The following is a 24,307-nucleotide window of genomic DNA, read 5'->3' on the forward strand; positions in this document are numbered from 1 at the left end:
CTAATCTTGTACTAACCCCCTGGATAAGAAGCATGCTGTGATTGTGCGAATATGAAAGTCCATGTAAAACTAATAAATTTTTTAAAAAAGCTAATAAAATTTGACTATTGCTCTGACAGTAGTCCCAATCCATTTTTTGACTCACGGTTCCAAAGCTCACTGGAAAGCAGCACATTGGATGAAGTGATAGGAGTGGCACCTGCCCACCAGGCACCTCTGCTGTCACTTGTCCCTCAAGATAGTGCCCCTAGAACACATGTGGCAGCCAGGGATACACAAAGGAAGGCTTGGAGATCATAAGTCTGGGACTAATCCATTCATTTTGGAAGCTGAGGTACAGAGAGCTGGAGTGAGTTATCCAAAATTTTTAACTACAGGCAACAGTAGAACTAAAGACAAACTCCATTTAATTTCAGGGTGCCAAGATTTCACCTGTGTTATTCTGTGTTCATTGACAATAATTGCTATAGAATGAGATGCTGTCAGTGATAGTTATTGTAAAGAAAAAACATCAGAGGTTTTCAGGATCCAGGAGGCCTTCTTAGAATTTTGTTACTCTTCTATAACAGCGATAACTACCTTACTGGACTCCTAATCTGGAACCTATCCTGAACCTGCCTTCAGTGATAGAAATAAGGAAATGAGAATTTTTCTCCAATTGTTTATTTTACATTTACTCTATTGTTCTAATTTTCCATTCATAAAAGTGAAGACCTTTTACCCATAGTGTCTTCACTTCCTATTGGCAATGAGTAGCGCAGCTCAGATCAAGAAGTGTAGGTCATTTTCATGAATATTTTTAATTGCATTTAAAAATATTTATTTGTTTGATAGAGATTGTTCTCTTATTTTCTGATTCACACCCCAAATACTTGCAGGGGTCTAAGTGACCAAAGCCAGGAATTAGGAACTCAATCCAGCTCTTCCACTTAAGTGGCAGGGAACAATTACTTGAGCCATTACCTGCTATCTCCCAGGAACTGCATTAGTGGGGAACTTAGGAGCAGGACGTGGGCAACAAACCCACATACTCCTGAATTGGGATGCAGATGTCCTAACCAGCAGGCCAACCAGCTGTCTCTAATTCCATCTTAAAGTAGAAACACTTCGAAGGATGCATTTCAGAGATATGTGTTATCTAGCAAATATAATTTAATAATATATTAATCTGATTTCCTACTACATTTTGAGGTGGGTGGACATCATGTGTCCCATATGCAATTGTTATGTCCCAGGCATCAATGAGGCCTACATTTAGGTCCTGGAAAATGTCCTTTATGATAAGATACTGAATATAACCATGGAAGTCACTAAATCTCTCCACATCATTGTTCATCTCCCTGATGTTTTCTGCTTTGATGACAACCAGGGTGTCTGGGCTTCTCAGAAGAAGACGCTGAACAGCCTTGTGGACATTGAGAACTCTTTTGATAAAAACGTCAATGGGGAAGGGTCTGAAATGTTGACCCAGAGAAATAACAATGATAGTATTCTTCTCTCCTCCAGTTCTGTCAATGGCCCGGGCGATGTACTCAATCTCTTTGACTGAGTAGCTAATTGATCCAATCAATGGGTAACCATGCTTTTGCCACTGGATGTTGATATTCCTATCCAGGTCCACAGCAAGTTGGTGTTGCAACTTTCCAGTTTCATGCAGATCCACTGGCTTCAGTGCTGATGGCAAACAGGAAATCCCAAAGTGAAAGGAGAATAGAATTACAAAGGTTGACAAGTCAAAAAGGTGGGGGAAAAGATTTGGTGCTGAAATTAAGCTAATCATGTTTCTTTCATTATAGGCTTTAGTTTGGAATCGTTGTGAAATTTGAGCAATCAAAGAAGTGTTATACCCATATAAGAGATAATTATGCTCTCTTTTGAAAAATAAACATTTCTGTATTCTCATGAAAGAGACAGACTGATCTTCCATCTGCTGGTTCACTCCCCAAATGCCCACAATAGTCAAGGCTAGACCAGGATGAAGCCAGGAGCAGGAATTCCACCTGGGGCACCTGTGTGATTGGTGGAGACCCAAGTATTTGAGCCATTGCCTGATGCATCTCATGATGACCATTAACAGGAAGCTGAGTGAAAGCAGAGAAACTTGGGCTTGCATCATGCACCTGATGTGAGATGCAGTCATCAAAAGCAGTGACATAGGCATTTTGCCAAGTGCCTACCCCTAAGTGTACTCTATTGTAGAAACATGTAGAACATCTTAGAAGTAAATGGCTAGGGGCTGGCACTGTGGCATAGCACGTAAAGCTGCCACCCGCAATGCCAGCATCCCATATGGGTGGGTGCCAGTTCGAGCTCTGGGTGCTGTACTTCCCATTCAGCTCTCTGCTATGGCCTGGGATAGTGGTAGAAGATGGTCCAAGTACTTGGGCCCTGCGCCCACGTGGAAGACCTGAAGAAGCTCCTGGATCCTGGCTTTGGATCAGCCCAGCTCCAGCCATTGTAGCCATCTGGGGAGTGAACCAGCAGATGGAAGACTGTTTCCCTCTCTCTCTCTCTCTCTCTGTCTCTCTCTCTCTCTCACACACAACTTCGCCTTTCAAATAATTAAATAATTTAAAAAAGAGGTAAAGGCCTACACTCTAGATCTGAACCCAATGAGGTTGGAAAGTAGAGTTGCTGGAGGGAAGGTTGGGGAAAATAGAATATTTTCTTCACTCCATTTCCAAATTTCTTCAATTTTCTTTTCCAATGCATACTGTGACCATATAGAATTTTCCTTTGGACAAAATGTACAACAGAAACTTTCTGACCACAACTAAAAGATGAGCTGAAGAGGGTAATCAAAAAACCCAGCATTGTATATGACCTCAGAGACCCACTGTTACAGAATGCAATGTTAAAGATTATCAGCAGACACTTCGTTTTCCTAGATGAATATACTGAGCTGTTGAGGAGTTCATTTACCAGAGAACACAATTTAAAATTCTCCATCTTCTGTAAATTCTTATAATGCTGATGTAGTGCCTTACTGACTTTCCCCATCTATTGTGTGGACCATCTTTCCTTCTAAGTTTGAGATTATAAGGCTACTCTCATAGCAGGAGAGCTAAGATGGAACCACAGCCACCACAGCTGTTGCACCGATCTCTGTGAAATGAGCTAGGGTCCTGGATTATAGCAGGGACAGGTAGAGATGATTATCTAGCTAAGATAGCTAAGGACTACTAGTGGATGCTGAATTCTTACTAGCATGTTTTGGTTCAGAGAATAGCACAGTTAGGCTAGGATTTTAGCAACTGGATTCCAGCCCCAGTTCTAACATGATCATGATAATAATAACGAACGCTGTTGCTTTTTTGGGCATGTTCTATATGCCAATGTACCTTGCAAAGTATTAAATTCTTTTTATCTGTTACCTTATTTAGTCCCCAAAACAAGCACGAGGTAATATTATTATTATTCCTGGTTGATGAGGGAATGAGACAGAATAAATAAATAACATCCCCAAGATCATTGTCTCTAAGTGGCTCAGTCTAGGTGAGTCAGACTCCAAGTCCCGTGCCTAAGCATTGCGCTCACTTGTTGCCAAGCCCTCACTTGATGCCAAGTCCTTGCCTTTCTCCTGCCATCTGCCCTCTCAGGTAAGAATAGTGATGTTAGCTTACAGCAGAGAAGTTAACACCTTAGCAAACGGCTTCTGAGTTGTACTCTACACAGTACTGTGTATATGACCTCATTTTACCAATGGGGGACTGTTCATCTAGGCTGACAGATGAGGAGACTGAGGGACAGGGTGGGTTTGTAACCTGTCCCCAGATAACCCAGATAGGAAGCCAGGTTTTAAAATGAGGCCATCTAGACCCAGAACTCAGAGCCTTAATCATCATGTCAGTTGTACAAGGAGGCCAATTCAATGTCTTAAACTTCTTTGGCCCCATCAGTACTTTTCTGAGCATGCTAAAGCATGTGTTCTGCAGGACTATGAGTATAATAAGCGTTTTTCTACACTGTCTCCCCTCTGGTCAGATTAATAGGTTCTTTTAGAGGAAAGATAACAATATCTGGTGAACGATGTTGCCATATTGTGATTTAGAAATATGAAACAGGAAAAGCTGGTTCATATTCCTTTCTCCTTTTGAAGTGATGAAGTTTCTGAAAGAGCTAAGAATACTAGTTTAGACTGAGGCATACTGTCAATACTGGTTTTGAAGTATTCCATCCACTGTCGGACTGTGGAATCTCCCATTAGATAGATGAATTTTCCTCGAAGGCACTCCTTCATTTCTACAGGAGCCAAACTGCAGGAGACGGGTTTCCAGGAATCTTTCCAGACATGCCCGCTGGGGATTGTAGATGTCATTCCAAACTTGCATTTCTTCTTCACTGGAACTGTTCCTTCTGCCAAAGAATCAGTAAGACAGGACCTTTTAAAACACGAAATCGTCCATCAGTATTAACAAGAGCCTTCCATCATTTCTGTATCCTCTTAAAAGAGGATGAGTGTGGTGCAAAAGAATTGCTGAAATGTCCTCTTAATGGATAGCTACTTTCTAGCACATTTTTTCTGTGATGTGGATCTTCCACATGATGCCCACTAATATTCATTTTAAGGGTTCATGTTTTCTCTCTGAAAAAAAAAATGCTTTCTGTATAAACCTTAAGTTATTGTTAGCTCCCTTATGAAAGGAAACTCATCAATTCTTGCATAGTAATGAAAGCTCCATTATCCTATCATGTTAGCCCACTTTACCTCTAGGTTTGTCATTCTCTGTCCCAGGGTCTTAAGTGCCACAGTCAACTATAAATCCTTTGAGTTAAATGCAGTTTGATACAAAAAATATTAACTGTTTTTGGGGGAACTGATCACTCTAAATGGACATGGGTAAAGGCTGGAGGGTATCTGGAGGTCCAAAATGAGCCAGGTATTAACCCTTCTGTCCCTGGGTTATGAAGAGTCCAGGAATCTGAGATGGCTGGGATGCTCAGGAGCTGTGTTAGGTTGGGGCAGTGATCATTCATCAACCAAAGGAAGTAGCTGAACAGTTCACAACTAGTATGGGCATGTCCATGTATGTAAGATGAAAACTAGCATGTCTGCATCTAGCTACATATTTACACCTTCATAAATACAATTTTATTGGCAATTAGCAAGCTAACTTTTAATGCTGAACTTGCAGAAACATAAAAGCTGTTCCCTTAAATCATTTTAGACAGTGATTTCCTAGGCTGTATTGAGTCAGAGAAATGGAAGAGAAGTTAATAACTATAAATGTGGAACTTTGTATTTTAAAATTCTTTGAAAGGTGACAAAGGCCAGGAGGCTGGAACCGTAATGAGTTGCCTCCTAGATGGCAGTCTGGAAACCTGTAGATGGTGATTTTTGGGCTAGCAGTGACATGAGAAGTGATGATAGTGGTGATGTGGAGATGGGTAGTGTGGAAAGGTTAAAATGAGATGAGAATTTTAATGGGTGAAGGTTAGAATATAACATGGATAGGTAATCTGATGAGGAGATTGATGAAGAGAGAAATAGCTAATAAAACAGATTAACTAAGTCCTAGTGATGCCAGTCGTTTGTTCACTTAGTACCTGGTATCTTGGCCTGCATAAGCATCCAGATGAGCAAAGTGCTGATAGGACTGAGACAGTGAACTTGTCCAGCTGAAAGACGAAACCCTTCAGGTGAATCCAGTACTAAGCACCACCCACCAAACATGGGAGCACTTACGATTGCATTTGGAGACGCTAATCGCATTGAAGTTTTTCAAAATCTCTACACCCAAGTTTGACCTTAAAGAGATAAATACAGTAATTAATCTGCAAGTGGGCTCCAACCAGGAAACTCTCAAGTGATGATCCAATGCTTCAGTTATTTCCTACTGGGAAGTTGATGCCTGTGCCCACAGTTTCAGGCCAGTTAGTAAGTTTTCATTTCTTTGCTTATTAGTCTATAGTATACAGTTACTGAGAAGGTGTGTTAGCTGATTTTTGAAATGCAGAAAGAACATGTTAGAGCACACACACTTACACACATGTATATTTCTCATCCCCTTTTCATTTTTATTCTGTGTATGTACTTTTTATCTCATTAATAAGGGTTAAATATTACACAATTTTGGGGATTTCTGTAGAGGGCACACTGTCCCAAATGAATTAAGAGGTTTTTTCCCAAGTGACACTTGTTTAAAGAATCCCAAAGTCAATAGACTCCTCAGACTTCCATTTAGATTGACATATGGGCCAAATCACCATTTGTGCCCAAAAACAAGTATTTACCTTTCAAAGAGACTTCTTTCTTGTTTGCTGAGGTAAGATACTTTCGTGTTCTTGGAGTGCATGTGAACAAGTGCAGCACAGGGCATGTGTTGGGGCTTCAGGCAGTAAAAGGCTTCTTGGTCTTCAGCATCCAGATATTGGCATAATTCAGCACTTGAGTTTAAGACCAGCGCACAGTCAGTATTGACCTTGGTGGTCCCACTGGAAAACTGACCTGTGAAGATCACCCTGTCATAGCCTTGGTTCCTTGCCCTCCAGAGAGCTGATGCCCCTTCACTGGGGTGGATGAGCAGGACAGACAGGGAGACCTGGCCCTCCCAGAACAGAGTGAAGCTGACAAGGTAGGTACCATTGTTGAAGTCGGTCACCTTTCCCGAAGCGCCTGCCTTTAAGGCTGGGGAGGACATCCTGGCCCTCAGGAAATCCCCACCATATTCCTTCTGGCGTCCCAAGTGGTCCCTCGCCTCCAGCAGAATGTCCAGCTGGTTCCCTGTGCAGTATGTATCTCGTGGGTTGAGGATGGTGGCTGTGCTGTGTGCGGCGCTCGTCGTGGTGTTTATGTGTGTGAAAGGTCTGGGTGGGATCAGCTGGTCTAGTTTCTCCATGATTTGCTTTATTTTCAGCTGTGTCTCTGCTGCTGAAACTACTGGACGCGGTGGTGCCTCTGACCATGAGGGCTTTGTGATGAAGTTCCAGCGATGGAAGGAGATGGGCAACTCAATTGCGGTCCAGATCTGAAATGATAATAAAGAGAGAACATAGCTAATGTTCCCTATTTATTGTAATGATTTTTGGTGGCTAGCCAGCTTCTATCTTTTACAGAATAAAGCGGGCTGCAAAAATGAAATGAACTGAAATTTCTAGATCATGTATGTGTCACAGGATAAAGGCTTTTCTTTAGAGAACATCCCACTTCTCACTAGCTAATCTATTTTGGAAGAGCCATCGAAACCCAAAGAGCTCTAGGAGCTTATTTCTGAAAAAGGTGGTGATAAAATCAACTTTACTAGACAATTGTGAAGACCAAATGAAAAACTGTTGTTTTAGTTGCATAATATAGAAAAATGACTTTTGCCCATTTTTAATCTTTAAATTTACTAAAAAATTGATCCAGACAAGCAAAAGCTGAGCAAGTTCATTACCACTAGATCTGTCTTACATAAAATGTTTAAGAGAGTTTTTCATCTGAAAGAAAAAGATGCTAATAAGCACCAAAAAACCATATGAGAGTATAAAACTCATGTGTAAAATAATTATACATTCAGATTCAGAATATTCCAATACTGTAATGGTGGTATATAAGTCACTTATATCTTTAGTATGAAGGTTAAAAGACAAACTTAAAATAAAATATATAGCTACAATATTTTTAAAGGAATTTATAATATAAAAAGATGTGATACAAAAATTTTAATTGTGTGGAGGGGATAGAGTAAAACTGTAGAGTTTTATGCAGTCAAACTTAAGTTGTTATCAGTTTAAAGTAGATTGTTATCACTATAAGACTTTTTTTGTGTGCTTCCTGATAACCACAAAGTAAGCACCAAAAGATAAAAAAGGAATCAAAGTACACCACTGAAAAAATGAGTCACAAAAGGAGAAAGCAAGGTTGTAAGAAAGGAATAAAGGATCTTCAAAATAACCAGAAAACAATGAACAGAATGGTAGTAATGCGTTTTTACTTTCCTGTAATTCCTTGAATGTAAATGGATTAACTTATCCAATCAGAAGACATAAGATAACTGAAATGGTAATGAAAAAGAACACACCCAACTAACTATATGCAGCCAACAAGAGACTCAATTCACTTGTAAGGACAGACATAGACTGAAAGTGAAAGGATGGGAGAAGATATTCCATGAAAATAGAAACCAAATGTAATCAAGAGTTGCTATATTTATATCAGATAAAATAGACTTTAAGTGAAAATTTACTAAATAAGACAAGGAAGATACATACACTACGATAAAGGGGTCAATTCATCAAGTGGATATAGCAATTATAAATGTAAATGAACATAAAATTGAATCTCCTAAATATAGAAAGTAAATGTCAATAGAATTGATGGGAGAAAATAAACTGTTATACAAAAATAGTAGGGTATTTCAGTGCCCCACTGTTAGCAATGGACTGAGTGTACAGACAGAAAAGCTATAAGGAAACATCATACTTAAACCACACTTTAGTTCCAATGGGCTTCCCAGACATACAGAGAAATCCATCTAACAGCAGATTATTATACCTTCTTCTCAAGCACACACTGAATATTCTCCATGGTAGACCCTATGTTAGGCCACAAAACAAGTCTTAAGGAATTTAAAATTAAAATCATATCAAGCATCCATTATGCTCACTCAAGCACCTGTTATGACCACAATACTTCAAAACTAGAAATCAATAATAGGAAGAGTTTCAGACAATTCACAAATACATGCAAATTAAATGATATGTTCCTGAGTAACCAATTGGTTAAGGAAGACATTAAAAGGGAAATTTAAAAATATCATGAAGGAAGTGAAAATTGATATGCCATCTACAAAATGAAATTCAGCAAAAACAGTTCTGAGGGAAGTTTACAGTAATAAAAATGCCTACATCAAAAAAAGACAAAAGATTGTGAGTTACAATACTGATATTATACCTAAAAACATAAACACAGTAACTTCAAAATTAGCAGAAAGAAGGACATAATAAGGATTAGAGCATAAGTAGATTAAGTAAAGACAGGAAAAAAAATAGAAAAGAGCAATAAAACAGCGTGTTGGTTTTTGTGCCAGCATAAGCAAATTGACAGATCTTAAATGACACTACAAAAAAAGAAGAATCAAATAAATAAAATCAGAGATGAAAGAGTAGATATTATAATTGAAGCACAGAAATACAAAGATCATGAGAGACTATTATGAGCAATAATATGCCAACAAACTGAACAACCTGCCTCTCAAATAAAAATAAAATAATTTTAAACATTGTTGGCATTAAAAAAAGAGGCACGGCAGATCAGATGGGAAAGAAAGGACTACAAAATAAAAGGAGGTTAAAAAATGATGATCTATATGAAAATAAAAGAAAAATCAGCAAGAAACCAAACCCAAAGTAACATGGATGTATTAAAAAATCACATGGCAGAAGCAACATTTTAAACTTTTAATAGAACATTTAGATAAATAACTGACGTTGGAGTAGGGAATAGTTTTTCTTCAAATAGCATCAAGTATTTTTTTTAAAAGGAAAAGGACTATTACTATTAAAAGTGAAACTATTCTGCTTTTCAGAAGTTCCCTTGGAGAAGGTGTAGAGACCAGCCAGCCCCGCGAGCAGGTAGCTTAGCTGTGACTGTGGACACGCACCGCCCACGCACAGCACGGCCTGCACACACACTACCAGGGGATTGGCTTGTGTCAGTTGACTTTTCAACAGAGGACAAGCCTTTGAGACTTCCGCCAGTATACCTCCGTTTGGAATGTGCTGGGACAGCTGAAGTAGCCGGTAAAAATACACTTTTGTAAAACACAGGGAGAATGCAATCCTTACCTTTGTGGAGTTTAGGAGAACTGTAAGAGTGATCCACAATGCTACCACAGACAGCAGGACCAAGAGCGACTTAGCATTTGTCACATTTGTTTTCATGATTAGGCTCCTGCATGAGACAAAGCAAAAACAAATGTATAACCGAACAAAACAGGAAGAAGGCAGACCTAGAAACACATGGCCTTTTTATGCCTCCTGATTATTATTATTATTATTATTATTATTATTATTTTGACAGGCAGAGTGGACAGTGAGAGAGAGAGACAGAGAGAAAGGTCTTCCTTTTGCCGTTGGTTCACCCTCCAATGGCCGGCACGGCCGGCGCACCGCGCTGATCTGATGGCAGGAGCCAGGTGCTTCTCCTGGTCTCCCATGCGGGTGCAGGGCCCAAGCACTTGGGCCATCCTCCACTGCACTCCCTGGCCACGGCAGATAGCTGGCCTGGAAGAAGGGCAACCGGGACAGAATCCGGCGCCCTGACCTGGACTAGAACCCAGTGTACTGGTGCCACAAGGCGGAAGATTAGCCTAGTGAGCCGCGGCGCTGGCCACATAGCTATTGCTTTTTAAAAATTTCAGGTTTCATGAGTGTTTTCCTATGGCTCATTTTGGTGGTTGTCTTTTAAAATCAGCTTACTTGACTAATATTCTTTCCCTCCCTCAAAACATTCTCCCCTAGAGGCACCACCTACTCTAGGCCCCCAATTTATACCTAGACACTAGAAGTTTCGGTACCCTTTCCCCTCACCTGCTAGATTGTGCAAAGATTTTCATACCTTTTTGTTTCAAGATTTTGTTCAATCCCATGCATAGGACCTCTGGTGAGCTGGGTGTTGAGGTTTTCTTCTGAAGCATCAAGGTGCTCTTGGGTACCTCTCCTCTGTACCAAAACAAACCACAGGTTTCAACTGCAATCTGGACACTAGCAACTGGCATGCATAATCTTCTGCTTATTGCAACTGAAGTGAGAAGGTCAGGCACATGAGCTCCACCCTAAGGAGGAGCCTGGGTCATAAACTAGCATAATCAGTTCAGATAGAGGCAGGAAAGAGACTGAAAAACTTTGCGAGGTAGATTAGGTGACTTCAATGTCCTGAGGCTTGTAAATCCAGTACGGTATTTTTTAGTGAATTCCAGACAAGAAGCCAGGTATGAAGGCAGCCACAGGTTTGAGTGACGGAGAGTACTCAGTCATGGAGAGGTGAGCTTTCTAGTTTCCACCTGAGCCTCGTCATTAAGCTGTACTTTGCAGAATTCCTCCTGGCACCTTTTCTATGAGATCAGAACTACAAATCTCTAGAGCAGGCATTTAGTCTCATAGTGAAGATACCCATGTTCCATATTGGAGTGCTTGGGTTTGATTTTGCTAAGGCAGACCTTGGGAGACAGTGATTATGGCTCAAGTAATTGGACTCCTGTCAGTTACTTGAGAGACCTGGCTTGCATTCCCAGCCCTTGGCTTTAGCCCCAGCCCAACCTGAGCCATTGCAAGTATTTAGAGGGTGAGCAGCAATAGGATCTCCTTCCTCTTCTTCTCCCTCTCTCCATTTGTCTCTCTCTCTCCCTCTCAAACAATAATAAAAAAAGTACAAATCCCTGGTGGATTCAAACCCATGACTGTTAACTGTCACTCTGTCCCAATTACATTTCTAATGTTAAAATAACTGTATGCCACCTAGTGTTCAATTTCTGTAACAGCTGACTTTACAAATAGAAAATCATTATTAAAACTGTTTCTAAAATGCTATTTAAAGAAATATTTTTGGCAAAATAAATCATGAGAAGAATGTGCATGATTCCAAAATTAGTATAACAACAGCCATATACTACTTAAATTTGAAAAACAGAGCTGTAATTTTTACTCCAAATGCAGGCTTCCATCTCCCTTAAAATTGATCAAAATCTTTACAGAACACCTGGGTAACCAAAGTAGCCAGAAACACTGTTTTGATTAGTCAAGACTAGGGCTTATTCAGAACCCAAAATGAGTACAAGACAATGGCTTATTCAAAGCATCTATTTACGTACTGGAAGTGGTCAAAGCAGGAGAGGCAGTGAGGCATTTTTCTTTCTTTTTTTAATATATATAGATGCGGTCTTCTATTCATAAACTCTATTACATCAAAAGGTCAACATTTCGCTTAAAAACATTCAATTTTATCAGTTTTTAAAGAAACAAATAACCTTAGAGACAAATCAATCTGCCTTAACAAATTGCAATCACATTAATGAGATTTGATTGTTCTTTAAGAGTTGTGGCCAAAATCCAAACTGCAGGACAATCTTCAGAAACCTGGAATGTAAAATGTTGAGTTCTACTTGGATATAATTGATGTCCTCTTCCTCTTCAATGTCATCAAACTGGATGTTATTATCACCCCCAGAATCAAACGTGTCCATTGCATGGACGAAACTTGCCATGTGCCTTCACACTTCTAGCTTTGTCTTCATTGTGTTATTGAATTACACCTACTCTGGTATACTGATAGTCTTGGAGACCAACCCATATAATGTCTGAAGTATTGATCCAAACCTTTTTTCTCAATTTCCCCCTGATGTGACATAACCTCTTTACACCATCAAAACACATTGCTTCTTTTTTATTTAATATTTATTTATTTGAAAGGCAAAGTGAGCTGCAACAGCAAGGTCTGGACTAGGTTGAAGAGAGGCACCAGGAACTCTATCCAGGTTTCCCACCAGAGTGGCAGGAATCTGAACACTTGGACCATTTTATGCTGCTTACACATTGCTTCTAATCATCTATTTTCCGACATTTGGATTACCTGAGCATAGTCTTGTCCATCATCTTTGAACACCAACTCTCTCTTCCCAGATTCTTTGTTATCCTGACCTCTGCGCCTGTTTCCACCTCCTTTACCTTTATTCTTTGGTGTGGCGGTGATGGTGATGTTGCCATGTTTCTAATTTCTTCTGTGGCAGCAGCGGCGACTTCTCTAAGATGCATAGGGGAGGGGACCGGAGCAATCGCTGGGGTCCCAAGCAGCATGTATGGGAGTCTCACTGCCAAGTTCTCCCACAGCCTATTCTTGGATGTGTAGATTTATGGATTTTAATTTACTTTAGCTGTTCAGATATTGATATTTAATATTAACCTGGCACCTTTTATGAGATAGATACAATACATACACTTGACTTACAGAACTGAGATTTGCTTGACTTAAATTATTTGAAACAGGGTAAAGTCCAGGAATCCTGTCATTGTTGGTCTCTGATTCAGAGCATTTTCTGCCACTCTACAGGACTCCAACACTCAGGATATAACCAAGTGTATTTAGGGAGTTCCTGTGCTTCATCTACTTAGTGTCCACTACACGTAATAGAAAAGGCCCTTCTTTTTAAAACCACGTTTTCTTTCAAGTAGCTCAAAAGCCTGGCCTGAGCAAGCTATATGGTCTCTGAAGTATGCTTGCACTTGCTGTGTGACTTACTTCTATGTTTCTTTTATTTATTTGAAAGGCAAATTTACAGAGAAAGAGAAAGGGGGAGAGAGAGAGAGAGAGAGAGAGAGAGAGAGAAAGAGAGGAATATCTTCCATCTGCTGGATCACTTTCCCAATGGCTGCAAAGGCCAGGGGTGGGCCAGTCTGAAGCCAGGAGCCTGGAACCCTATCAGGCCTCATACATGGCTGGTGGGGGCCCAAGCACTTGGGCCGTATTCTGTTGCCTTCTTAGGTGCACTAGCAAGGAGCTGGATTGGAAGCAGAGCAGCCAGGACTTGAACTGGCTTATATGGGATGCTGGCATTGCAGGCACATTGGCCCTCACGTGTGGCTTCAATGTCATCTTTGGTTAACTACTTTTCTTTCCCTTAAATTTATGAGTATAAATGATGGGTCTAAACAAGGAGTCATGGGTAGGGTGGGTCACAGAGAACAAGAAATAGAATTAGGCAGAAACAACATCATTAGGACATGATAGGTTACAAATATGGAGAATGTAAAGCAGAAGCAAGCAGTTGGAAAGAACTAAAGATTTTTGGTCTGAAATATGTAAAGACTGAAATGAACAATAGTTTGGTACAGGAGTAGATTGTATACAGAATCAAATTAGTGAACTGAAAGATCAGATTGAGGCATTTTCTCAGAAATCATCAAGGAGGAGTTTAAAGTTGAAAGAACGTGAAAGACAAGTTAAAATACATGTTATAGGGGCAGGTGCTGTGGTGTAGCAGGTAAAGCTGCTGCCTGCATTGCCAGGATACCATATGGGTGCTGGTTGAAGTCCAGGCTGCTATACTTCCAATCCAGCTCTCTGCTATTGCCTGGGAAAGCAGTAGAAGATGGCCCAAGTCCTTGGGCCCTTGCACTCACCTGAGAGACCCGGAAGAAGCTCCTGACTTCAGATTGGCCCAGCTCTCTCCATTGTAGCCAATAGGGGAGTGAACCAGTGGATGGAACACCTCTCTCTCTCTCTCTCTCTCTCTCCTTCTCTGCCTCTCTGTAATTCTGCCTTTCAAATAAATAATAAATAAATCTTTTAAAAAGAGAAAATGAAAATATATGGAACAAAGACAAAATGTCAATATCCATGTTTAATAAGAGTCCCAGATAGGCAGAGAAAAACTAGGAAGACCAAAGAGACAATACGTTATTTTCAAGTACCTGTGAAAATAAAAAAATAGACCACATACTGAATCACAAAGGAAATCTCAACAACTTTCAAATTTACCATTTAAATGTCAATCACAATGAAATTATAAGATATTTGACAACAAATAACAAAGAAAATACTCTATATGAAACACTATGGAATAATGCCAAATTATATGAAGAAGGAAATATTTAACTGTAAATATAGCTATTAAAGAGCAAGGAAAATGTGTGGCTCACTAGGCTAATCCTCCGCCTTGCGGCGCTGGCACACCGGGTTCTAGTCCTGGTCGGGGCGCCGGATTCTGTCCCGGTTGCCCCTCTTCCAGGCCAGCTCTCTGCTGTGGCTAGGGAGTGCAGTGGAGGATGGCCCAAGTGCTTGGGCCCTGCACCCGCATGGGAGACCAGGAGAAGCACCTGGCTCCTGCCATCCGATCAGCGCGGTGCGCTGGCCGCAGCGCGCTGGCTGCAGCGGCCATTGGAGGGTGAACCAACGGCAAAAAGGAAGACCTTTCTCTCTGTCTCTCTCTCTCACTGTCCATTCTGCCTGTCCAAAAAAAAAAAAAAAAAAAAAGAGCAAGGAAAATGAAGGCCAAATGAGCCAAGTGTCCAAGTCAAGAACAGGAAAAGCGGAAATTGTAAATAAAAGAGTGGATACTAATAGGTGATAAAGAAACACGAGAAATGATGGGCAGAATAAAAAGTTAATTCTTAGGGAGAAATTGAAGTGTAGAGAGTTTCTCAGTACATTTGATCAAAGGTAAAGAAAAATATATAAATAATTAATTTGAGAAATAATAAAATCATCAGGAAGATTTTTAAAATCATTAAGAGAACACTAGGATAAGTTGCTGCCAAAACATTTGCAAAGTTTGATACAGAGGAAATACTTTTGATATATATGACAATCAAATTGATGAGAAGAGAAATAAAAAAACACAAACAAAAAGGAACAATTTGGTGCATAGTGACACCCTTCCAAAGAATTCAACACACACATGAGGAAACAGTAAAGATCCAGAAAGAGCCAATGTTTCATTGGGATCCAGAAGCAGGATGCCACCAGCGTCCTGGTTTGAAAGTGGTTGGGTGGGAGGAAGGTGGGGGGAAATACCACTAGGTTCCTATAACGGTATAAAGGAAATATATGAAACTTGCATAACTTAAATAAAATATATACTAAAACAAAAAATAAAGTGGTTGGATAAGAGGAGGAATTCTTCGTCATCGGCAAGAGAGGGCAGCCTTTCGCGCTGGTCAGCTGGTTGGGTGGGGCTTCCCCTCCTGCAGAAGACAATGTGCTTTACTCAGTTTGCAATTGAATTATTAGTGCAGAAACACCGTCCCAGACACACCGGTCAGGCTTGCCCACGTGTCTTTGTATCTTATGACTCAGTCAAGTTGATGCATGAAACGCAAGCTTGTCAACTTGGAATGCATACACATGCAGTTAAAGCATACTTAGTTTACAAATGAAGACAATAACAAGACTGCAATCCTAGCTGACATGATACAGCTGTCCTACAAACAACTCTTTCCCCAGAAGGAGGGGGAGTCCCTGAGTGATATTTACTCTTATTTTTGATACTAACAACTTAAATACTATGACATAAAGTTAATAGTATTTAAATACCATGATATAATCATTACATCTTATGTTACAGATTGCATGCTCCTAATTGATACTTACAGTTACCTTCTTGCACTACTCCATATTCCCTTTGTCTTTAGCAAGCACCTCCACTTGTCACAGTTCTTTACCTAGTAGAATGATCTAAACTTTTGCTCTCTGAGGTTCAGGATCATTAGTAGTCCTGCCTGAATTGAGTTGCTGTGGTTTTCCATTGACCTTAATCAAAGAGTGTGGCAGTGTCAAAAAAACAAAACAAAACAAAACAAAAAAAAAAACAAAGACCTGAATATGAATGTTCTTACTAGCTGTCCTAGCTTGTTTTCTGCTACTGTAGCAGAATGCCACAGACCTGGCAAATTATAAACAACAGATGCTTATTTGTCTCATAGTTCTGACTGTCAAGTTCATGGTGAAGGGGCCACATCCAATGAGAGTCTTCTTGTTGCATCAAAACAATGCAAAAGAGCAAGTCAGCATCCATGAGAGAAAGAAATTGAGGGGGCCAAATTCACTTTTGTAACAAACACAGTGTTTCAATCACTGATCCATTCCTGCAATGAAGACATTAATCCACTCACAAGGGCTTTGCTCCCAAGGTCTGATCATCTTTTAAAGGTTTCACCTCTCAACAATTGCTAAGGCAGCTGCATTTCAACATGAGCTTATAGGGGACTATTAAACCTGAGCAGAAGCATTATTCATAATGGCAAAAAATTGGAAAAAATGCAAATATCTTTTAACTGGGGGAATGAATAGACTAAATGTGGTGTTTATACAGTCAGCTAGTGCTCAGAGAAAAAAAGCAATGACCTACTGACACATGCTGGGATACAGATAAATCTTGAAACTACAGTTCAGCCTTGGACAACAGAGGTTTGAACTGCTGGATCCACATATGGGTGAATTTATTTTTGTTTTTGTTTGTTTGAGCTTTTCAACATGTGGCCTCAAAATATTGTAAAAAAAATGAAAAGTTAGGTAGCTTATGAATCCATAAAATATATGTAGATAGTAGCCTATTCTATCATTTACACTAATCTAAAACATTCACAAGTCTATTATAAAATTTAAAATTTATCAACACACACACAAATACAGATAATTCATGACATCGTTTGCACTGGAGAGAAATGTAGTAAATGTAAAGATGCAGGATTTTTTTAAAAAAGATTTATTTATTTTAAACACAAAGTTATACAGAGAGAGAAGGAGAGACAGAGAAAGAGAGAGGTCTTCCATCCACTGGTTCACTACCCAATTGGTCACAACGGCTGGAGATGCACTGATCCAAGGCCAGGAGCCAAGAGCTTCTTCCGGGTCTCTCATGTGAGTGCAGGAGCCCAAGGACTTGGGCCATCTTCTACTGCTTTCTCAGGCCACAGCAGAGAGCTGGATTGGAAGTGGAGCAACTGGGACTAAAACTGGCACCCATATGGGATGCTGGCACTGCAGGCACTATGCCACAGTGCTGGCACCAAGATGCAGAATTAAATCATATCCATAAAGTTAACTGTAGTACATACAGTACTAATGTAATAACTTTGTAGCTACCTTCTGTCACTTTTGTGGGTAGTCAAAAGTTACATGTGGGTTTTTGACTGCATGAGTGATTGGTGCTCCTATTGTGAGGAATCAGAAGGGTTAAAGGCAGTTAACAAAGCCCCCGGTGAGAAAAAGGAACCAGATGTTTGTATAAAAACCTGCCATCCACTGATTAGACAAAAGACATTGCCCTGAGAACATGGAAAGATTGATAGTTAGGTAACCACATGAGAACCTAGGCTCTGGCATCATACCAGAACACACACAGAGCCACATGGCTCTGAGGCTTAACAACTGATCAGTCAGGCATAACCTGTCTTTAATGGTTGGGTCAACAATCTTTCTCAACTGTCACATCTCCCAAGTGGTCCACATGGTATTGTTTGTTAACTGATCAGGAATCATGATCCCTATACAAGAGACATAGAAAAAGCAGATTTCTGATTGATATGCAGTCCCTAACTAAGCTCCCAATATGCAGATCTTGATGGACCCCACCCTTAGGAACCCCTCTTGCCTCTCAGCTCTCATCTTAGCATAAAGCAACAGAGAAGTTCAAGCCTATGGTGCACAAACATGGTCATAGGAAAAAGAAAAAAAGTGATCAGGACAGCAGAGACACTCCAGCTTTTTATATCCCGGGCTGAAGTGAATTCCAAACTTGATTGGTCCTTGAAAGGACTTGTCAAGCAACTGATAAAGCTATTCCCTTTTGGGAACACCTACACTGATATTTCAACTTGTTCTTTTATTTACTTCATAGAGTGTTTCACTCCCTAGGATCATGTACCCTGATAGACAGAGGGCATATGGTCAGTGTGAAGAGAAGAGGGCTCAGAGACCTCAGCTGAGTTAGCAGGTGAGTCCATCTCATGAAACAATGTTTATAAAGTCAAGCATCTGAAATGGAAGGGATTCTCCTAAAACATCTGTCCCTATTTACCCCCTTAAGGAGGCTTAGAGGCATCAGAACCACCCCTACCCAAGCTTGAAACACTCTGTTCTGTGATTTTTAGGATTTTTTTTGTTAACTTTTATTTAATGAATATAAATTTCCAAAGTACAGCTTATGGATTACAATGGCTTCCCCCCATCATAACTTCCCTCCCACCCGCAACTCTCCCCTTTCCCGCTCCCTCTCCCCTTCCATTCACATCAAGATTCATTTTCAGTTCTCTTTATATACAGAAGATCAGTTTAGTATATATTAAGTAAAGATTTCAGCAGTTTGCACCCACATAGAAACACAAAGTGAACAATACTGTTTGAGTACTAGTTATAGCATTAAATCACAATGTACAGCACATTAAGGACAGAGATCCTACATGAGGAGTAAGTGCACAGTGACTCCTGTTGTTATAGGATTGAGAATTCTGTGTTCAGAGACAGACGACCATTTGCCGGATGTGGGTTCTTGGGCATAGATGCATTAAGTGCTTCTCTACTATAAAATGAAGATTGTGTTGGAATTCATTGCCAAGAGCCTTTGCAAGCATTAAGTGAGTTTGTCCATGTAAAATCTTTAATACGGTGAGCATTGCCCAGTATACATTACATATTATTCTCCTTAGGAGGCAATACACTACTGAAATCATTGTTGAACTGTTGAAGTTTTACTGAAGAGGAGGAGACAGAAGCCAGGGAGTCTACAAAGAGTCTGAATCGACCTGCTGAGTGAAGGATGAGAAAGAGGGTTGGGGCAAGAGTGGGTCTGCATTTGAGACTCCAGGGTTGACAGAGTGGTGGCACCAGTGGGGCCCTGGAATGCCTGCCCGGTTCTGTAAAAGGCAGTTTCATGCAGGACTGCAAACCCAGTGGTGGCAACCAACACTTTTCAGTTGAATCCAGAAATCCAGATGATTCTGTGAAATCTGAATTTCGAACCCTCTTAAAAATCTGGGGCAAACCAAAGAAGGCTGCGAAGTGCAGCTTTGCAACCTCCGTGTAAAAATCTTTGAGGCTCTGCTGCAGTGGAACTCATCAGTTATGTCCCATAGTGCCTTGCATCTTTTTCCTGGCCTAATGAATAAATTCTCAGGGAAAATAATTTTCTTAGATGTGCACATACCAATACTGACTGGCTTTATAAGTTTCAAACTTGTAAAAGATTTGAGACATAAAAGTTCTTGATCTAGATTTAACAATTTAAGATTAGAGATGCAAAAAGGGAATGAAAGCACACATTGTAAATATGTTATACAAGACAGGATGTTATCTCAGACAGGATTGTTCAAGGAAGTAGCAGGGTTTCGAGTCAGCTGAAAGTATTTTTAACTTCCCTATAAACACAGCAGTCTTGTTATATAGGCAATAAACCATAGAATTTTCTTTTTATTCCTCTTGACTACATTTTTTCCCCTGACCCTATACACAGCTTTAAAACTACTCCTCCCAGTTCATATTCTGGATTGAATCACCTTTTCTTCTTAAGCCTCCCCCTTACGCTTTCCTTTCCACCTGTTCCTGGAAATCTCAGATTCCAGCTTTCTTAAACAAAGGACAACACCTACGTTTGGACACTAAAAGAGGAACTTCCCATGATGCCTGCAAAGATGAGTTCCTGTTTTCTAGGAGAAGGAGGCATACCTGGCGGGGGGCGGGGGAGGTGAGGTGAGGAGCATGTGCACAGCATGAAGGTTCGGAAAGGGTAACAATGCAGGGTGACAGTGAATGTGAAGTGGTGGCAGATGGATTCAGAGAACAGACTCCACGATGGCTTCAAGGATCCCACCCCCTCTCCTAAGTCCTGCACACTCAAGGCTCTTCATCCCACAGCATTTCCAGGCTCACACTGACAAACAGGCACTCAAAGCTCCTCAAGAGCTTTGAATGAAGGAGATGCAGGTTTGTCCCCTTTCAACACATCCCATTCACTTTCCAGAGTTTCAGTTACCCACAGTCCACTGTGGCATCGTGCCATCTCATGTCCCAATGGGATGAAGGAAGGTGGCGACAGTGCAGCAGGACAGATGAGTAAGCGAGCCAGCGTGCACGTTCACATAGCTTTTATTACAGTACATTGCTCTCAGTGCTCCATTTTCGTGTAACTTATTGTTAATCTCTTACTGTGCCTAACTTATACATTAGTCTCTATTGTAGGCAGTATAAGTGGGCAAACACACAGTACAGATGCTCCTCCCCTTACAAGGGGACCATATCTTAACCTATTGTAAGTCAAAAAGGCATTTAATATATGGATACTTCAGAAAGCTTGTGGAAAAATTGAATCAGAAGACAACACACATTTTCTGTGGGTGTTTTGAAGACCCCTTGTATACCTAACCTGGTAAACACCCTAGTGTAGCATTATGGTTCACTATAGAGTATTGCTCTCCCCCCCCCCGCCCCCCCGATCATGTGGCTGGTGGGGAGCTGCAGCTCACTGTCACTACCCAGCATCATGAGGGTATTGTTGTACCCTAGATCACTAGGCTGGGAAAATAATAAAATTCAAAATTCCAAGTATGAGTTGTGCTGAGTGCGTATTACTCTCACACCGCTGTAAAGTCTAAAAGACATCTGACAAAGCGTCATGAGCTGGGACCACCTGTACGGATATGGCTCAGTACTATCTGCACCTGCAGGCATCTGCTGGTGACTTGGACTCTATGCCCTATGGATGTGAGTGGACCACTCTATAGCTATTGGACCTTACAAAAGTTGCTTAAAATATTTAGATCCCAGGAGCAAGTGTTTGGTCTTATGCTAAAGCTGCCAATTAGGAAACCTGTACCCCAGGCCAGCCTGCTTGGGATCGAGTCCTGGCTATACTCCTGATTAAGCCTTCCTGCTGTTGCACACTCTGGGATCTAGCAGGTGATGACTCAAGTACTTTGATCTCTGCCTCCCAAATGACAGACCTGGATGAAGATCCTGGCTCCTGACTTTGGCCTGGCCCAGCTTCAGTCCTTGTGGGCAATTGGAGAGTGAGCCAGTGGGATGGGAGTACCCACACTCTTTCTCTCTCTCTCCCCCGTGTCTATATGCCTCTCAAATAAAATAAATAAAAAATTTTAAAGCTGTTGGATCTTAATTTTCCTCATCTCTAAAATGAGGATCAAATATGTCCCTTCAAAAGATGTTGTGAGGACTTGATTACATGAAAAGTATTTATAATATCTTCGTATAGTGTTTGGCATCTAAAACACCCTCAGGAAATGGCATTTGGTAGTAACAGTACTTTCAGTTTTGTGAACATACCATGCTCATGCTCAACCGCATATAGTTGTAGATTCTGGGATCTCCTCCTGGATTTTCCTGAAGCGGTCCTTGACCTTCCTCCTTCTAACTCTGCTGGCATTGGTGGCTGCCTCTCTCCAGCACAGAGGGCTGTACTCCAGGTACCCTCAGGAGATCTCTGGAAGTGTATGGGAACTTGCATGTGAAAAAGATTCCATCTTTATTGTTACTAACAAGCAACTGAAATTCAGCATTTTCTCTAATTTGAATGTAGACGATAAAGCTAAGCAGTATTAATAATATCTAAGATTTGTGCCATGTAGATCACAATATTTTACATCATGCTACATTTGTTATAGTTATCACAAAACACCATTTACTCTCACTCCTACTCTGAAATTATATAATTAGGCCCACCACTAAATTCAATGTAGCAAGTGGGAAAGGAATATATTTATACATCATAATTTAAAATATTTGAAAATCATAATTCAATATAATTGGCTTCCATTGTAACAGTATATATTTTAATTGATACATTTAATAATATTGTTCTTAAAAAAGATTTATTTATTTGAAAGGCAGAACAACAGGAAGTAGAGAAACAGAAGAAGAGAGAGACAGTCTGTTCATTTCCCAGATGATTGTAACAGCCATGATTGGGCCAGGCAAAAGCCAGAAATCAGGAATTCCATGTGGGTTTCCCACGTGGGTTGCAGGAACTCAAGTATTTAAGCTATAATCTGCTGTTTCCCAGGTACATTATCAGAGAGCTGGATCAGAAGTGGAGTAGCTGAGACTTGAACAGGCAATCTGATATGTAATATGGGCATCCCAAGCAGTGGCTTAACCTGCTGTGCCACAGTTCCTTGCCCTAGTATTAGTGCTCTGAAGATAAAAAGTCCATATATCATGAAAAGATTGCAGGTAATCGTGAGAAGTTACCAAGTTACCCTCTCCCCACCCCTAAATGTAAGAACCCTTGTCCAACTACTTTAATATATTTTCTACTAATTTAGATACATATCATCTTTTCTTTTACAGATCAGCCTCCGGCCCCACTTGTACAGACTGAGCAAAATTTCCGAGTCTCATTTAATGCCATTACCTTCTCACTCAAGAGGGATATTAACACACAATTACTCATTGCTAGTTGTAGATTACCCATACCCAATCAGTTTACTTCTAGAACATGTGCTTCTTTAAATTAGAGTTTTGCCATCCAATCTAAGGATTGTCTTCCTAATATGCTTTTGTTTCCTTTAAAATAAGCCCTGGAGGAACTGCAGTTTCAATCTATGATGTGTTTAGCTGCAAGGAGCCTCATCACTCCTACAATAACAAGAAAAATCCATAGAATCTGCAGAATTACGCCTTTGGTTTCATTCATCAGAGACTAAGTCTCTAGCAACACCGTGTGACTTGAAACTTAAGGAAAGTTAGAACAGAAGAAACACAAAACAGTCACTCTCCTTTGAGGAACATAGTGCAAGAGATCAAACTGCCATGTGAATCGGTAAACAGAATCCTGCTAATTTTTATAAAGGGATCACTCAAGTCTCAACGTGGCCTGGTGTGAGTATAGAATTTCTAGCAGCGTAGACACGAAGAGAGTTGGTACCCACCTGCTGGTTCTTCTCCTTGGGCCTCTGGTGAGCACCCACAGAAAGACTAGGGTGAGGGCAGGAGATGGAGATAGCTTATCTTTGCGGTTGCCTTGTTGGGAAAGTCATGAAGTCTCCCCTTTCCTTTTCCCCTGAGTCCAAAAGGCTTGTGCTGCTTGGGAAAGGACAGCAAACCCTGCAACTCTCAGGCACAAATGGAGACTTCCTGTGGCTGGGGAAATGGAAAATGAACTCAGCTCTCTTTGGCTTGGAGCAGGAAACTATCCTGGGCCAAGATAGTTCATGATTTTCTAGGGCTGCAGGGAAAGGGGAAAGTATCACTTAGGAAGTCCCTGGCTCCCCTCCAAAAAGGCCAGGGCCAGGAAGGAAGACTGGCCTAAGATTCACACTAAACCAGAACAAAACACAATCCCATTCCTTCTCCCATGGGATTAGGCAACACCAAATAAAAAGCAGCAGTAGACTCTCATGGAGGAAGGGCAAGCAAACACGGAGAGAAATTCTTTCTGAGACCCAGGCACACAGGAAAGGACTGAATTAAAGTTAAAATAGGAGCATTGAGAAAAATCCTTGATCAGAATAATACCCACCCTGAGCACCAACTCACTCCAGAGTAATTTGAACTTATTGGTCAACTGAAGGTAGTCATAGCAACCAAAGCCTCAAAGCCAGCTCGGTCCCACTCTGATCCCTTTCTTCTGTGAATCAGCATTGTATATGCTACCCATCTGTTAGTTGCTTTGTAGGTTAGTTGGTTATAGGGTAGACTGTTGCAATATTAAAGCACTCATGTTCCACTTAACACAGTAATTGCTCTGTTATTAATTATTGTTTTAATATGCTACTGTGCCTAATTTATACATTTAATTAAGTATTAATTTATAAATCAGACTTATACATCAAACTTTATCATAGGCATGTATCAGGATTCTTCAACAAGTTTCTGGGAAAT

General features: G+C 40.6%; 1 protein-coding gene across 1 annotated transcript; it reads right to left on the bottom strand.

Annotated features, from left to right (window-relative positions):
• Window positions 1-647: 647 nt before the first annotated feature.
• LOC100357878 (NXPE family member 4) lies at window positions 648-23,561 on the bottom strand. The gene is made up of 8 exons (XM_008261111.4): window positions 23,356-23,561; window positions 21,752-21,908; window positions 10,541-10,644; window positions 9,769-9,874; window positions 6,235-6,968; window positions 5,687-5,748; window positions 4,150-4,356; window positions 648-1,674 (listed from the first exon to the last, which is right to left on the bottom strand). The coding sequence occupies exons 2-8, from the start codon at window positions 21,770-21,772 to the stop codon at window positions 1,139-1,141; spliced, it is 1,770 nt and encodes a 589-aa protein (XP_008259333.2). The 5' UTR covers window positions 21,773-21,908; window positions 23,356-23,561; the 3' UTR covers window positions 648-1,138.
• Between the last annotated feature and the right edge of the window lie 746 nt (window positions 23,562-24,307).

This window comes from Oryctolagus cuniculus, chromosome 1 (assembly GCF_964237555.1).
Source record: "Oryctolagus cuniculus chromosome 1, mOryCun1.1, whole genome shotgun sequence".
Lineage (NCBI taxonomy): Eukaryota > Metazoa > Chordata > Mammalia > Lagomorpha > Leporidae > Oryctolagus > Oryctolagus cuniculus.

Bases quoted from the DNA above. Each gene is read 5' to 3' on its own strand.
- LOC100357878 (XM_008261111.4), bottom strand. From the start codon at position 21,772: ATGCGGTTGAGCATGAGCATG. The intron at 5,749-6,234 runs GTAAATACTTGT...TATCTCTTTAAG, and splicing joins GAAAGAAGTCTCTTTGAAAG to GTCAAACTTGGGTGTAGAGA. The intron at 1,675-4,149 runs GTATGCCTCAGT...GTTTGCCATCAG, and splicing joins CTTCAAAACCAGTATTGACA to CACTGAAGCCAGTGGATCTG.